The 17,582-nt window shown below is 40.9% G+C and overlaps 1 protein-coding gene across 3 annotated transcripts in view; it reads right to left on the bottom strand.

Annotated features, from left to right (window-relative positions):
• The window catches only part of PAN2 (poly(A) specific ribonuclease subunit PAN2), a 55,312-nt gene that overhangs the window by 23,643 nt on the left and 14,087 nt on the right, over positions 1 to 17,582 (bottom strand). For all 3 annotated transcript variants that reach the window (XM_088473085.1, XM_088473084.1, XM_088473087.1), the window contains exons 6-13: positions 17,045 to 17,312; positions 13,181 to 13,523; positions 12,252 to 12,348; positions 11,654 to 11,764; positions 10,663 to 10,782; positions 9,425 to 9,553; positions 4,761 to 4,960; positions 3,924 to 4,072 (exon numbers count right to left, since the gene is read on the bottom strand). In XM_088473085.1, coding sequence (XP_088329211.1) covers positions 3,924 to 4,072; positions 4,761 to 4,960; positions 9,425 to 9,553; positions 10,663 to 10,782; positions 11,654 to 11,764; positions 12,252 to 12,348; positions 13,181 to 13,523; positions 17,045 to 17,312 — 1,417 coding nt within the window. The remainder of the gene's footprint in view (positions 1 to 3,923; positions 4,073 to 4,760; positions 4,961 to 9,424; positions 9,554 to 10,662; positions 10,783 to 11,653; positions 11,765 to 12,251; positions 12,349 to 13,180; positions 13,524 to 17,044; positions 17,313 to 17,582) is intronic.

Genomic DNA, 17,582 nt, shown 5'->3' with positions numbered 1-17,582 from the left:
ATTATATGCGCCCACCTTGGGGAGGCCATCTACAGCGAAGATTTTTCTTCACTTTTTTTCCCCCCGCACCCGACACTTGGGAGAGGGGTGAGAATTCCTCATCTAGGTGGGACCTGTGACAGACAGCCTGGTGGCCAAAAAAAATAAGCTGCCATGCTCTCAGTCTCGATGTAAATCACATCATAAGACTGCAATTAAGCAGATTCCCAGTCACTACTCTAAGTTCTACTACGATAGAATGAGCAAAAAAAAAAAAAAAAAAAGAGGAGAGGTTAGGCTCAGGCACCGGGGAGGGAGAATTAGAATACTGACGGAGAAGTGTATTCTACCCTGTCAGGATACCAGCGCGTTTGTATTTTCACCACCACAACCCAGAGTGCCAGCATCCCATACCCATCCCGGACAATGAATAAGGCAATGGGTTTTATTTAAAGGTGGAAAAATTATATATATATATATATATATATATATATATATATATATATATATATATAGCGCCTGCTAACAAATGTTTTCTATTGCATCTTAGAGAATTTAATTTTCAATCCCTTCAGTCTCCATAGGGACTTTACTAATGGGGAAAAAGGGCCTTGCAACATTGTTAAACTGTACACATTTTACACTAGTTATATTTTGGCCCCTTCAATGAGCGCAAACTCCAAGGTGGCTCTCTGACTAGAAGTTGGGCACCCCTGGTCTATAGGCAGAAGTTGGGGTGCAATTATTTGGGCATTTAACCACTTGCCTGGTGTGGTCATATCAGTAACAACCATGTCAGGGAAGGCCAAGCCTGGCATTGTTGTATCTATGCGACTGGTTAGAATAGTCCACTGGATAGCTGCCGGAAGATAGTCTTCCAGCAGCTGTTGATCTCAGAGGGACCTCCCAGCCCCTCTACACCTTTCATTCCTACCCAGTGTCTGCTAATCACTACTGGCTATGGGGGCAGTGTGGCGCATAGATGCATCAGACTGAAAACTGGTTGAGATCCCAGTTTGTTTTCAAGCAAGAAAAAGTTGACAAATTAAGACTTACTAGAGTCAGTGGGCTAAGCACCCCTGACTGTAGAGGGCCGCTCATTGGCTGTGACCCACGTGCAACCAGCCAAGGAGCTTCCACTATATGTCAAGAGGCCTCTGATTGGCCGCCGGATATCCCGAAGAGGCCAGTCTCCGGTCATTCGCAAAGTATTGCAATGTGTGACAACACATGTACCAATACTTGTCCTGCATGGATCGGGTCACTCGCTTTTTTTGTTTTGCAAAGTCTGGGGATTCTACATTGACCAGGGCAAGGATAGTATAGCATCTTTTCAGGTACCCCATTGGAATTCTACTGGAGAAGGGGACAGAACAGCTGGCAGCAGGTAAGTATGTGTGAGTGAGGTAGGTGTATGTAATAAAGTTATACTTTCTACGGTGTTTTTTTTTTTTTTTTTATAGCGGGTGTATGGGTGCAGGCCGTCTGCTGACACTTGCAGTTCCATAAGTGCCAAAAGGAGGCATGCTGGCACCTGTAGTTCCACAGTAAAAAAATTAGATATATATATATATATATTTTTTATTTTTTTTTACACCATTACCCCCGTACCCACAGACATGGGGTGCGGGGAAAAGCCCCAGGTTTCAGACTAAGCCTGTGGTGCTCAGGAGAGGAGGTCCCCACCTCCCGAGATCCCCGGCTTGGGGTGCAAATGATTTGGGTGGGGTGAACCAGTGATAAGAGTCCCCTGGCTGTGGCATTACTCCCCGGTTGGATTGAGCGATGCCGTTTTCAATATAGGGGGACCCCTACGCAATTGCCCCCCGCCTATTTAAAAAAAAAAAAAATAGGACTAGCTCAGCAGCCAGGTGCTGGTTCCTGAAATATGGGGGGACCTTATTCGCTTTTCTCTGTATTTTTAGGAACCAGGACTGGCTGAGCAGCCTGGTCTAGTTATGCTTTGGGCGGGGGGGACCCCATGTCACTCTTTTTTTTTCAAACATTTGACTCTTTTCAGGCAGAAACATACATGGATCACACTGTTCTGTGTATGTTTGTGCAGAACTCGCAGCTCACAGGCAGATGAATCGATTTCATGAATTTGAATAGGAGTTTTGTCCGTTCTTATGAGAATTTTGAAACTCATCTTGGTAAATTCTCGAATAGTGAAAAGTTACTTGATGGTAGATGGTGAAGTGATGGCAGATGGTGAAGTGAAGAGAGTTTGCCAACTCTCTAGACTTTTCCTGTAGCAAAGGAGATTTCTCTCCAGAGTTTGACATTTGTAAATTTGAGAGTGGGAAAAAAAAAAAAAAAAAAAAAGCCTACTCTCCAGAGAATGCCAACTCGAACCTAAGTAAAATTTACAGGAGTGCATAGACTTTGGGGAAAAACAAAAGTGCAGTAACCTAAATTTACACCACAACTACATGCTTTGGCAGCAATGCAGAAAGTTGCAAGGAACACCCTCATCCCAAAAGTAGGAGAACCACTTTTGCAGAGCAGTGCAAATATGAAATTCAAATTGTGGGGAGAGACACAAACTGGCAGAGGGCAATCTTCATATGTAAAAAAGGAAGTTTCGGCCAAACAAAGTGATGTAATAAGGAACACCTATGTCTTGATTAATTTGAGCCAGAGTAACATCTAACAGAAAAATGGTTATATAATTACAGGGTTGGTTTGATGCCAGAAACGTGATATGATTAACACTTCCATATGTTTAGTCAGACATCTCGCAAAAGTGGAAAAGTACAATTGAATAAGGGACGTAGCAAGAACTTAAGTGTACCCCATAGCAACATTTTCAAAGGCCCCCCTCCCTAATACTTCTAGAGACACCTTTTTCTGCGGCAGTTCATTATATGCTCCATAGTAGAGCCCTAGTTCATTTCATGTCCTAGATTAGTGCTCTAGTGCACAATAGTGCTGCCAGTACACATTAAGCCAGTGTTCAGTACATATGTCACATTGAAGTGTCATCAGTTCATAATGCCAGTGTAGTGCCACCCTGGTTACCTTCTTTAGGAATTAAGCATTTTTTTTTTAATTTTAAACCCCTTCAACCAAGGTTATTTCAAGTGCATGAGAGTAGAAACCATAATCACCTCACTGTGGCAGATATACTAGTACGTACCAAACCTGGCTTTCTGAAAGGACACATTACTCCAGTACTCTGACCAGTCTCTAATGAAAAAGCACTGTACAAACCAGTTTATACATTGAAAATTGAGCTAATAGACTAATATTGTTCAGTTTCTACTTTCCGAACCAATTTATTACAAGACTAATGACCTACTCTCGGCCCCTGCATCTCATAGTAACCTACACCATGTCACCAGTCCCCTGCATCTCACCACAACCCCCACTACTGCTGCCATGAAGCTGGCTGGGGGTTCTCTTGCCAGATCAGCACCCTGGCCAGCTCCTATACAGGAGCTTGGTGCAAGAATTTTTTCTACAACTTGCTTCACTAAAATGGTCACCGCTCAGCTCCATTTTGTAACAAATGGAATGGTTCCTACACCCTAACCTTCCTCAACCAATGCTGTATAGAATAGTGGAAACCCCATCAAAATCCATCCAGCGATTCGAAAGATTAGCCCAAACGAACAGACAGACCCCTAAACTGGACACCTAGAGATCAGGAAGGTAATATATAAGAAGCGCCATTAGTAAAAACCTGGCTTCAAGTCGTGGTGAGGCACTGACTGGCTACTATAAATACAGCCATATCATCTAGCATATCTTTGTTGGACTGTTCGTGTGTAACCAGTCACAGTCTTTTAAAAAACTTTGTGGCTGTCAATCAGTTTGCCAAGGCTCATGTGCTGTCCAGATGAACACACTAAGTGGTCTTTGATTTTTCCCAGCAGGCCAGTAATTTGTTATGGGATGGTAACCCACACTGTAGGTTGTGCAGTCCTAGACTAGGTACATACCACTGCTGTTAGTTTCAGGGTAGGACAAGGTGAAGAGCAAAGTCGTTGATAGACGCACAGTTTCTTTGCCACATCTGCACATACTGCAATTTTCTACTTCACAACCAAACAGCTGTCCAATCACAGAGCCCCCTGATGATGCAAAGGAGCTGCAAAAGAAAAGCAGCATACAAGTTTCAGAATCACAGAGCTAGAAATAAACAGAATATACTATCATGTATGGAGCATATGCCTTTAGGACAAGTAATAAGGACTTCAGCAGAACCATACTGCACAGAGTATCTGTGTAAAATACTCGATTCACATTGCCTCACAGATTTAATTCAAGCTTCTCATCCACAAGACACTTGGTAGCGTATCACAGCAATACAGATCAGTTTATCATAGGATACATGCTTCCCAACCTCTCTATTATATCCCTGTCCTCTCCCTGCAGAACCACCTAACTCCTGCCTTCAATACTGCTCCCGATTCCACCTGACCAGACTCTCACTACAACCTTAACTGCCCTCTCAAAACCCATTTCTTTACTATAGTCTACTTCCCCACATGAATCCCACAAGCAGGTCCTTCTCTACACAATCTCAGGTCTGCAACTCCTTAGTCTAGCTCCTATATTCAATTAGAAATTGTGAATGCTTTATAATGCCTACTGCCCAGATGGAACCAGCAGGCATTATAAAATGTAGGTGGATGGGGTGGCCAAGGCATGCATCCACAGCCATGAAACAATGGGGAATTTCATCACAATAAGTAAGCTTATATAGTAAAAAGGTACAGATCTGCACGGTTGACAATTTAAGCTTCATTGCATCTTACACAACAACATTGTTATACCTTGTACTCCCACCACGGTAAGCCTGGGGACCTTCCAGCTCCTGTGTCTCTTGATGAAGTTGGGTCAAAAGGAAACGACACCAGCTCTGGATCAGGCGACCCAAATTCACTTTCCCTGCAGCCTCATCCGAGTCAGCCAAAATGAGCCCTAACGCAGCAGCTTCAGGGATGGTCCTAAAGGCTCTTAGAAAATTACTGGCCTTTGAAACAAATTATAAAGATTTGAGTGAAAAGATCACTAGTTATTATTGGTGCAATATGCATGACCAACCATTTACAGTGCTCTATAGGAAAATGGAAAACAAAGTTGGTTGCATAAACGTCAGTATATTGTAAGCACACATTTCAATTTTCTTTAGTACGGTAGCAATTTATAACTTCAATTGGTTCTTGCCCATGTGTCAACCCATATCCATTACGTTGAGCCCCGGGTCTAAAATTTGATCACACTTCAATAAAAAAAAAAAAAAGTTTTAAAGAAAAGAAACTATTGCCCAAGATTATCTTTATATGCCATTTTTATTTGTTGTTTTTGCATATCCAATGATTAAGCATTCTTAGTATTTTCTAATTTATTAAGCAGTGTCTGCAACTTTATCAAGTTCATTATGCCTGTGAATTCAGCTAGTATAAAGTGCTACATAACTGTTATTTGGAGAAGGATAACCAGAATTGACTTGAACTGTAAAAGAAGTGGGGAGAACTGCAGGGCCCCAGTAAAATCTGCCACTTCAGTGAGCGATTGTACTGGCTACACTGACTGGAAGTGGCATACACTACAGGCGTTTCAGGGGGGAGGAGTCCCCCCCCCCTCCCCTAGGACTGCCAGCCCATGCTGCTATTAGCAGAGAGCGGCTTCCTGCTGCTTTTCAGGCAGGCCTACACGATGCAGCCCTTTGGAAACCAGTGATAAGCACATGAGCTGCGTCATGCAGTTCTTGACGCCTGTCAGATACATTGCGCAGGCACCGGGATAGAGAGAGAGATAGAGATATAACACACACACACTTAATTTTTATTATGTAGATAGGGACCCCCTCAAGCGAACATACAATTGTGGATTTTCAGACAATAGTCAGCAGCTCCACCTTGTTCAAATCCCTACCAGCTTAGAATTCCATTCAACAATTCCTACCATGAAAATAAAGGGAATGCCCATAGTGTTCCATATCAATATAGAATCCAAAAAGTTTAATTTATGCCAACTGAAAATTTAACTTATTAATTAAATTCTAAGGTGGATCTGAATTCACTAACCGATCCAAGCACTGCTCAGTCAATTGATGATTTGGAGGCAGTTCCAGCAAGAAAATTTGCTCCACTAGGCCAGCTATCCTTAACAAAAAGCTTTCATTAATAAGTGGCTTAATAATATGCATATTTTATATGTTACTCATATAGCGCCAGCATATTCCGTTGCGCATTACAAATAGGAACATAATAGTAATAAAACATGACTGGGTAATAAAGATGTAAGCAGTAAATGAACCAGCACTCCCCTGTCAGGTTAAAGGGAAAAAAAAATCTAGACGTTTTAACCGTAGAGTTTGTCCAATAATTATCCCTTCACCAGATAGTCAATCACCCCAAAGAGATTAAAAGAAAACCTTGTATTTGTAAACAAGATATGGAGTATAAGGTTTCATTCTTACTTATATTATTGTAGATGAGCTTGTGTGGACCTCCACTATTTCCCTTCAGATAGAATACAAGGGGATAATTGAAACCTCCAAAAATCAAACATATGTCTCTCAGTGTAAATGCTAATTAATTAAAAAGTGGTAAAAAGAAGCCACCACAAGTCAAGATTACTGTGTACCACTTTGGGCCTTAAATAAACGCACATATTAAGCATGTAAGGGTAGATTTTCCAAGTTCTAGGGACACCTTGAAGAAGACTGAAGTTGAAACATGTCAGAGGAGGAGAGAGACACATACCAATTGTGACCTTGAGAGGAATACCATCTTAAATTTAGAATTAAAATCTACCCTTCCATGCTGGATACGTGCCTTACTTAAGGACAAAGAGTTAAGAAATATTCTTGACCTATAGTGGCTGTCTTAGGATTTTTTATTTGATTGAATTTATATATTTATTAGTTTATGATATTTACACCCACAGTAAACAAAATAATCAGCGAGACAAGGCCAATATACAATAGCAGTCATTAAATGTTATGTAACTGAATACTTGTAATGACAAATGTGGAAGCACATAGGGGAGAAGGGCAGTATCCAAAATGGTGTCTAATTCATAGGCAGCAAGCAGGAGACCACAGCGGAGGGTGACAACAGCATGGAGTCCTAGGCAGGAGCAGCCCACACGAAACAGCAGGCACCGGGGAGTAATCCACAGGCTGGAGCCGCCAGGGGAATATCCACAAACAGGAGAATGCAGCAATGGCTGCCAGGGATCCGGAAGCAAGGTAGACCCAAACACCACAGAAGGGCACAGAGAAGGTCCGGAGAATCATTCCCAAGCCAGCAGGATGGTAGCCAACCACCAAAAATAAAAATAAAAATTTGTCGTGTCGGGGTAGCCACAGGATAAATCAGCAGGCTATTTGGGCTGGAGAGCTGTAAGACTAGCATCTTACCCCATGTCCTTCTAGGCCACAGCCCTTATATTTTATGTTTTTTCATAAATTGTAAACAGGGTCATACGTTTTAATTTATGGGTGGTTCCATTTATCCGCTTCGATAAGTATCTGAAGTGAAATAGAGAATCACACAAGCTCATCTACACTTATATAGGTTGTGAGAAAGAATGAAAAGTTATAATTCATATCTTTGATAATCTACAAAGGTGTTTTTTTTTTGTTTTGTTTTTAAATCTCTTTGGAGGTGACTGAATATCTGGAGAAGAGCTATTTATTGGACAATATTGAATGGATTATTTCAACTCTACATACAAAATATATTCATTATTGTGATTGTCGTGGCTTTCCATTACCCTGACAGGGGAGCCCTTGTCAATTTATTGTTTATCTATTGTGGTGGGGGATTGCCACATGAAAATTAAGCTGCAACACATATCGGAGTGCGGATACAAGTTAGTAAATTGGTAAAGAGATAAGTGGGCCCTGCTTACAATCATTCACATTAAACGTGGTTAAGAGGATTCGATTAAAAAAAAAAAAAAAAAAAAAAACTCATTTAATACTACATTTGATGAGCAAAATTATATTTGGAATACTAGCATTGTACACCAGTAGTTTATGGCTGAATCATGGAAGTAAAATTTGAGTCAGCATAGCAACCATTTGTTTATAGATACAAGTCAGTGATGTGGCAAGTCGTAAAGTCAGCAGTGATGCGCTATGTTATACACCATATTCCAATGTGAAGCTGGCATAGGGGACTCCCTATGGTTAGGAGATGCGGGAGACCCTGACCCTCGGGTGGTCATGTGGCACCATTACATGTGGCAGGGACATCACACACAGGTTACCAGCTTCCAATTGATATCTGTCCAGTATAGACTATTACAGGTTTGCATTAGGTTTCCAATAGTTTATGTACAAGTCTGAAGAATTCTGATTTAAAAACACATGTAACAGCGAAGTACAGTATTTTGTTGAATGTTACAAAAAAAAAAAAAAAAAAAAAAAAGAAAACCACACACACATTTAACATGTTTGAAATTACGAGAAATGACAATTCGTTAATTGCATTTTTTTGAATGATTGGCCTATGATGGTCATGTGAGTGTCTGCGATTGGGCTCCGTGAACGAGCAACAGCTAGCAAGGTCTTCTAAATATTTAGTGTCAGAGGTGGGATGCCACACCGCTGACAAAGTCTCCGTTACGAAATGCGTTGCGTGGCCTCCTGTACAGTCTATTGGACGACGGTATTTGAATACTTCTCTGGACTCTGGTTCAGTATTGTCGATTTTGAAATGCTGGGTTTTATGGTGCTGCTTGTAAACAGATTTTATACAAGCAGTTTGTTTTAAAGCTTTTTGTTAAGGATAACTGCATTACTGGAGCTAACTTTCTTGTAGGAACTGCCTGCATATCAACGATAGAGAGCCAGAAATACTTGGATCCATTGCTGAATTTACATAAACCTTATAATTTCATTAATAAAATTACACATTTGGCATAAATTAAACTTGGTTTCTATAATAATATGGTGCACTATGAGTGCCCACTTGCTTTCTATGTAAGTTAGAGAGATAGATAATGTGCAATTAAGAATATTAATACTACTGTAGACAGATATGTAGGCAAATGCACTGGATTGGCCAACTACAAACTAGAAGGACTTAAGGCAGGTATCCACTACCTGACAGTGAAAAGACTGAACGATAACGATATCGTTAAATCGTGCACTACACTGCAGGGTGCCCACACTGAACGATATGTCGTTCATAGCAGGCACAATCTGCAAACATGCGGAACCTGACGATATCATTAGGTTGACCAGCATGTTTGCACGATGATAGATGTCTAAAAGACCAAAAATTTTCAAACGATGTTTAATAGTCTAGTGGATAGGCACCTTTACTTACGACCCCAGTCATAAGTAGTTTTCTAGCCTTCTGGCAGGCAATGTCAGACTGAGGACTAGGCAAGGTCGTGTACAGAACTCCAGCATGCTAAAATAAACTCAAGTCAGTCAAATTATAGCTTTTGTTTACCCATAAATATTTGTACTTACTTGGCAAGGGTCTCCACGTGACAAATCCAGCATGTGGAACAAAAAACCCAATTCACAACTCAAGCAGAACTCTTTCTGGCAGAAGTGATTTTGGACAAGACATCGGACTGGTTCAAGCAAATACATCAACTAGGAGACACAAGGGACATTACATTGAACACTGTTTTTTTTTTTTTTTTTTAATATATATATATATATATATATATATATATATATATATATATAAAATATTCGACCTTAACATCGCCAAGGGACTTTCACACTTTAATGTTAAGGGGCCTATCCATTAGCAGATCTTTCTACGATGAAAGACAAAAGATTCATCCCTTGAAAATTCCTGGGGCTGCGGTGACAGATATCAGTCATGTACATGACAGATTTTTTCGAACGACGATCGATATTGCATGACATCATTCAGGGAGGGGATTTTTTTTTTTTATGTTTCTATTAATTTTCATTAAAAATATCGTTCATCATTTACCGCTTATAAACTGACAGATTTCTAATATCCATGACAGATAAATTGAACAACTGAACGATATCTCGTTCATTGTTCAAATTTATCTGCTAATGGATAGGCCCCTTTACAGTCCTTCTCAATATAGATGAAGACTGAACTCCTCATTTCTCTCCCTTACCATCCACTACAGCCTTCACCTGCCATCCCCCTTGAGATTAGAGGTTTCCAGGTCAGATGGGCTTTTATTTTAGGTTAAACTCAAAAGGAAGAAGCCACCCACAAAGCAATGTCAGTATTCTGGACAGGTCCCCACTGGCTCCACTTGCCCCTAGTGACATCAGTCCTGGAGGGTGGTGTCACCTGACCCCCAAAAAACTCCTTGAACTCCTGTGGGAAACCAATAAACTGGGCTCCAGCCACCTCTGAATCCAAGCGCACACAGCATCCCCCTCCAGCTCAGCGACTAACAGCTTCCCATGTGCGACAGTTAAACTCTGGAAACATCTGCAGCTATGTGTCATTTACATGTTAGCATAGGATACAATACTGTTCTCTCACAGTAGGTCATTCATGTCAAACTGAAGCCCACCCGCCATTAAATCATCAAAAGGTTAGGCTTATTATGCAAAAATAACCAATGCATATTATTAACTTGTCACGTCCCAGTGTTTCAGGATGCAAACCCAGCATAATTACACCACTTTATTACAGCTGACTACAGTCTTTGGCCAGTCAGCTAGCGCCACCCACACAATGCCAGGCAGGGCCCCCTGCTTACCTGGATCATGCAGTTGCAGTAGGCATTAGGAATGTGAGGCTCGAGGCCAGCAAACAAGGTTTTATTGTAGTGCTTAAAGTCAAAATCTTCGAGACCAAGTTTAGAATATTTTATGGTGACCTGTAAAAATTCAAAGACATTTTTTTACTCCCAATTCAATCACTTCAATGGATTTTTTCAAGTTTTTTCTGAAAGTAGTAGTCAAGTATATCTACACAAGCCCAAACCAAAGACCACCACAATGTAACATTTTAATACATTTAAACATTAAAATACCTAGGTGTGCTTGTTTGCAGAATGCAAGTTTATTGGTGCTTTTATCCATGCATTTTTTTTTGTAATTACTTCTACAAAAATATTTTTGTAGTTTAATATATAGGACCACACACGACCACACACGACCACACACGAACACACACACACACTAAGGGAGAGCTACTGAAATCTCCTGCAAATACTTAAGATCTTTTCTGGGGAGGTAGAAATAAAAAGTGACTCCATTCGCATTATAAGTGAAAAAACGCCTTAAGGACAGAAGCCTTTTGAACAGTCAAAGGGGAGAAAAAAATAAAAATAAATAATTGATAGATAGCTAGCAATGCCAACTTAAAACTTGCAATGTGCGGTTCCAGAACAGCACATTATATCGAAAGAGGCATTGAATCCCCTCCAATGAGACCGGCTCATCTTGCGAAAGCTGTATACTAAAAAAGGAAATCATTTTAGTATGTTAGAGCACTCATTGGCTTATTAGGTCCTGTGTAAATGGAGGATTTTGCACACAAGCCAAAATATGCAATCACATACTACATTTAGTATTTGTTGCACACCCTTCGGCCAATGTGTCTAGAATGCCTAGGAATGAGCCCTCAAAGCCCCAAGCCAGCCTACCCCCTTCCCAGCAAATATTTTATTTCTATGGGAGAAGGTTAACATTGCTACATGACAATGCAGAAAGACAAGGACAGATCTAAAAAGTGATCCACTGCACCTTCCGGTACTTTTTGGCCACCATATAGAGATGGGGCTCTTCCTCTCTTCCTATAGGAGATTCAGGGACTTGATTAAAATTGTCAAAATCATTTTCCAGTTGATATGGCACCTAGAGGGAAAAAAAAAAAAAGTCAGGAGACCAGTAAAAGACTTACTGTTACAGGTTACATAATAATGTATTAGAAGTCAAAATATTAATTAAAATTTAGGAAAACTCAATTTAGGATTTAAAATAAAATAGATCCAAAATAAGGACATGTGAATGATTTACAAAGGCAGATTAGTCCAATCACTATTGGAAACAGGACTCCAAGTAGCCAATCCTATTAGTTTCATGTTCCCTCAGAGCGATAAGTGCAGTTATATGCAGATTTGTATTCACAGCCCCATAGAACTGCATACAAAAACCTGCTAGTCCAGGGAAACATCTGTCAAAGAGGGAGGAGAACTGCGATGATGTTGCCAGTGGCTCTACACCATTGCAAAGTCCCCTCGCCTCCCTAGCGCCTAATAGGATAGACTACACGAACTATTAACACAGTATATTTTTCTTTCTATACACACACAAGCTCTGGTATGAAAGTATTAAGGCAGACCTGATTCCGGAGCTTTGTTCTAGGATTAGGAGAGTAGCCAATGAATCCAACTTGCTTCATTGTACGCAATATGTCTGGGTCTACTGGAGGAGCCCGACTGAAAGAATAGAGACTGCCAATTAAATGTTGGAGGTGGAGAAAAATGATGAATCATCATAGTGGCTTACTATACAACAGCAGCAGGGCATCCAGCTGTATCGAACATCATGTATAACATGTGATGTGCATTGAAAGGCGCGCGCAGCTGGTGCAACTCCCCACAGATTTGAGAAACATTAAATTCAAGTTTCAAGCAATGCTGAAAGAATCTGGGGGAAGGGGGAAATCAATCAAATTAGGTTTTTCGCTGTGGCAGAAAAACTTTAAATGGTAAATGGTATACAAGAATGTCAAATAAGTTAAATGTAGGACAGTTTGGATGACATATCGTCCACATTGGCCAGTGTGAACTTGCCACGTTGCTGACAATGCGCGCTCACACGTAGTCTGCAACATTGCCCGTCAAGCCAGCATGCAGGTCCGACGGGCGATGTCATCAGTGGAGGCCATAATGCCGAATGCAGTAGACTGGACACACATCGTTTAGCGTGTACCCAGCTTTAAAGAACCAATTAGTAATGTCTTCCTAAAGTTAAGCACAAGTAACACTAGAGGCCCCATCAGTTATTGTACAGGGAAAGGGAAAAAGAGAAAAGTGAAAGTTTAGAGACCTCTCCGCTCCTCATTGGGTGGACAATTGACAAGCAGTAATTCTAATACATGAACAAATACCATTTCATTTACATAAAGCCCTGTAACATTAGAAAATATGACGGTTTGTGACAGTATGAACATTACCCACAATGTGCCAGATTTCTGGAACTTGTGCAAAGATTTAATTTAAACACCAGAGAGAGATTGCCAAGGCAGCAGTTAATAAGGCCACGTACCGAGGAGCAGGTGTGGCGTTAGCAGAAGGCCAATCAGAGAGCAAGGTTTCATTTATCAGTGGCACAGGGATAAGAGACAGAGGCATAAGATCCTGATTCCAGTCCAGATGTGGCAAGCTGTCTACCATGCAGGGCAACGCAAACTCTGTGTCACGTGGGTAAGCATTAAACGATGCTTCTGGGGTATCAGCCCATAGATGAATGCACCCATCAGAGTCTCCAAAGGCAAGGACTTGTTTACTAGCAGAGACATCAAAGGACATAATAAGCTGGCTTACAGTGCCGACATGGAATATGTCTGCCGGACTGGCCAGGCCCGTGGGTTCGCAGAACTGACACTGACCTGTGAAAGACAAAAGGAAGGTGGGAAGATAAATCCTCTGCAAAATATATAAAGAAATGTATACATCTCCAACATTATAGTCCAGCCAGTGCAATGGTTAATATACAAACCAAAATTATGGCCCATTATAGCTACAGATAGGGAATAAACTGCTTTAAAATCAGTGTTATGCCATGTTATACCTGGGGAAAGATCTGAGAGATATTCTAGTGAAAACAGACATACAGTAACTAATAAAAAGGTACCACTGGTTCCAGTAATTTATTCCAAAGCAAAAAATTAGGTTGCTTTAAATGTCTTAGCTGTTTGACATGTCGCTATATGACTTGTGGGAACAGTTTCCATCATCCATATACTTGAAAAATGTTTTAAACAATCACTTTCTAACCTGTACTTCCAGGTATGTGATCTATATGATCACTTGCCCTTAAAGCAAAAGCTAGAATTGGCAAGACTGGATGTTAAAAAGGAGCACATGGCGCTTCATAGGAGCGCCATCAGAAATGCTATTAGCAAAACAGAGTGACCAGTCGGCCGCCAGACTTTGAGCACAGCACAGTTTAGCATCTTTGCACGACCACATCATCGATCATGTCCCACCTTCTATACGTGGGGGTGATCGCTCACATCAATTATTGAAGCTGGAATCCCAGTGGATTTTTAAAACTAGACGCTTTGTCCCCCCGAGGATTAAATGAGAAACTGCATTTATGGTTTTCTGTGATATACCCATTTATTTATATACCGCATGTACAATGTAATGTCAGTTTGCCATTTCTAAGTTTAATATAGTCATTACTGATAGATCTATATTATAGAGCTGCATAAGTGGTTACATTTGTTCCGCAAAAAAAAAAAAAAAATTTTTTTATATATATATATATATATATACACACACACAAATAAACAATTCTCCGGCACTCCTCCACGCTGTGTCTCTGGACACGCAGTCCGTCCTTGCTCCGATGCCCTCCTTAGGAGGACAGGTCACACACACACACAATTAATATGTTGCTTTGCCAATTGCCAGAGAGCACAGCTATGGGTCCAAATATGTATAGCCATTCAATACACCACACAGTGTGGGCGGAGAATGCCGATGTTAAGGAGCGTTAACCGGCATTCTCTGTTAGCGCTGCGCTAAGCAGAAAAACAGCTGCGTGCCCGGCACCTAGGTCAGATTTCTCTTCGTATCCCCAGTGGGGTGCGAGAAGAAATCCTTAGCGCGCCCAAACAGCGCGGTGAATTGAATAGCTGCGGGACCTCCGACGAGGAGAGGCGGACGCAGGATCGGGGCTTAAGGCAAGTATTGTTTTTTGTGTTGGGGGGGCCTATTACAGGGGCTGGTATGGGCATGTTGCAGAATCTGAGGACCATTAAGAGGCATGTGTGGTGATTTGATGGCATGTGGGGAGGTTGAGGGGCACTGAAAGGGCATGTTCTATACAAGATTTCATACATTTTGGTAATGGACGATGGTCTGGCTCCTAAACTTTTAAGAAGGCTCCTAGATTTTACAAAAATTTGTTGAACCCTGCACTAGTAAATTGGCAAGAACTTAAAATGTTGATTTTTTTTTTTTTTGCACAAAGTTATTGGCTATTAGTTTTTATAATATGCAACATTTAGTCTGATAGACCATTGGTACATTTGAACAGGTGTGCTGCAAATAATCACAAAAGCAGTCAAATTTAAAAAAATAAATAAAAAAAAATTCTAGCATAAATTTTTTATATTATGGTTATGTAGAGTTCACAGTGACCACATTCACACGGTCCGCTACACCTTGAATTAGCTATAACTGGAGTAATAAGCCTTCCAAAATATTTTTAAGAATTAGCCTCCTCAGTATAAACAACTAAAAAAAAAAAAAACTTAAAATCCCCTCTTGCTTCTTATGGTGCATACACACGATCAGATTTTTTCTTCAGATATGGACGATAACGATTTAAAAATCGTTCAGTCGTTCATATCTGATGGGAAATCGTTCAAATCTGACATGCCTGAACGATGGACGATCAACGATGCGCGTTCCCGTTTGTCAGATAACGATATCTGACATCTGATGGGTTTGCAGTCAGACTTTGAACGATTTTTGACTGCATTAAAATGAATGGAATCGTCCATCGTTCAAATCGTTCAAAACTTTGGTCAAATCGTCCAAATCGTTTAATCGTTCAGTCGTTCATCTGACAAATCTGACAAGTCTGACAAATCTGACCGTGTGTACGCTCCATTATGTGCAGTTTCCTGCCTCTCTGCCCAGGTGGGAATCTGAAGAAGCAGTTGTGGGACAACAGAAGAGAACAATTTGGCGTCAGTCAAATTCACTGCACAGGATTATTTCACCAAATCAGCGTTACACCTCAATACTAAGATAATGGGCAAACCTATAGTGAATTAGCTCCACGCAAAAATATATGTAACCTGTTAAGGGGCCTATCCATTAGGCGACCTGAAAAATTGAATGTCTAGCATTCAGTCCTTCAGGTCGCCGGGTGTGATGCCCGCACTGAACGTCATTCAGTGCAGGAGACAGACCTATCTGTGAACATGTGGAACCTGACGATCGTCGTCAGGTTGGCCAGCATGTTCCACAGATAGTCGGGGGTCGGCAAGGACTCAGCGTGCACGCGCATCGCTGGTCCTTGCCAGCTATCCATTAGACAACTTTTCCTGGTTTTGGTCGGATCGTTCAAAAAGTCGTCTAATGGATAGGCCTCTTTAGTCATACAAACAGTTTTGTTTTTTTTGATTCATTATATGAGGATGCCTGTCATTTTATGGAGTAGTTGTACAAAGCAACCACAGGTCTTCCAAGCAAAATAAAGTGAAAATATTTTTATTTTCTTTATTGAAATACATTTAAGGTGGAATTTTCTCCCCTACCCAAGAATCCACCTCTGTTAACATTTAAGAGACTGATATTTACAGTGAAAGACAAATTTGACATGAATTGGACATTGCACTTTTATCCACAAAATAGATCAGTAAATAGACTACCTCACTACCAACATTTAATAACATAGTTACTATGAACCCTAGGTGATAACACCATTATATAGAATATATTTCAGAAAACTGTTACGTAACACCATCATTCACTCGCCTCTTCAAATAGTTTTTATATAAATAATAGTAGTCTTTGTTAAGCCACGTATCCACTTGCAGATTAAAACAGAGCGTTGAACGATTACGACATCATAATTGTTCAATCTTACACAAATCGGGCAGTATAATGTCGGAAACTACCAGCGATGCGCGCTCCCGCTGGTCATTTCCGACATCAATCATCGTCTGAACATGATGGTCAATCTGCCGCTAAAGACAGATTGGCCATGTTCAGGGATGAGGGAGGGTGTCTGCACTGAATGACAGATCGTTCAGTGTGGGCACCTACAGGATGAGGAACGACTGAACAATTAAGAGGTCGTAATCGTTCCTCAGTCGGCAGGTGGATACGTGGCTTAAGACAATAGCAACACCAAGTTGAAACATTTTAAACCAGATTCTAAACTCACCTCGCTGCGAGATGATAGCTAGTCGGGAGGTGTAGGTAGGAATGAAACGTAGAAAAAGGGGATCAACATGGACTTGCAGAGGCGTGATTGCCCGCATCATGCGTAAGTCATACACTTTCAGGAAGCGATCACAAGCCAGTACGTTCATGCGACTGGAGAAGCCACACGTCACTACAAGGTTTCCATGAACATCAAAGTCAGACAAGCTACCCGAGTAGGCATCAAACTCATGTTCCACCTTAAATGTGCGCAAATCTTGAAGAGAAAGCTAGGGAAGGTAGATTCAATTGAAATCCAAATCAATTAAAAGAGAAACAAAGATACGCATTGAGCACATTAGTTTTGATGCAGACTGAAGTATGTATTTTCATTTCAAAAGGTGGAAGTTAAAACCTAACCAGTTATGTAAAGAACAGGAGGCCCCGGATCTCACATAACACTTTCAGATTAGCAGTTTGAGTCATTAGGCGATATCAGAGGGTCTATACGACTGTTCCTTGCACCCTCTGGCTCCGGTCTTAAATAACATATGGCCCTT

The sequence above is a fragment of the Taudactylus pleione genome, unplaced genomic scaffold (assembly GCF_031769625.1).
Source record: "Taudactylus pleione unplaced genomic scaffold, aTauple2 ptg000130l, whole genome shotgun sequence".
In the NCBI taxonomy this organism is placed as follows: Eukaryota; Metazoa; Chordata; class Amphibia; order Anura; family Myobatrachidae; genus Taudactylus; species Taudactylus pleione.
The sequence above is the reverse complement of the archived record's forward strand: the minus strand, read 5'-3'. Positions and strand labels throughout refer to the sequence as shown.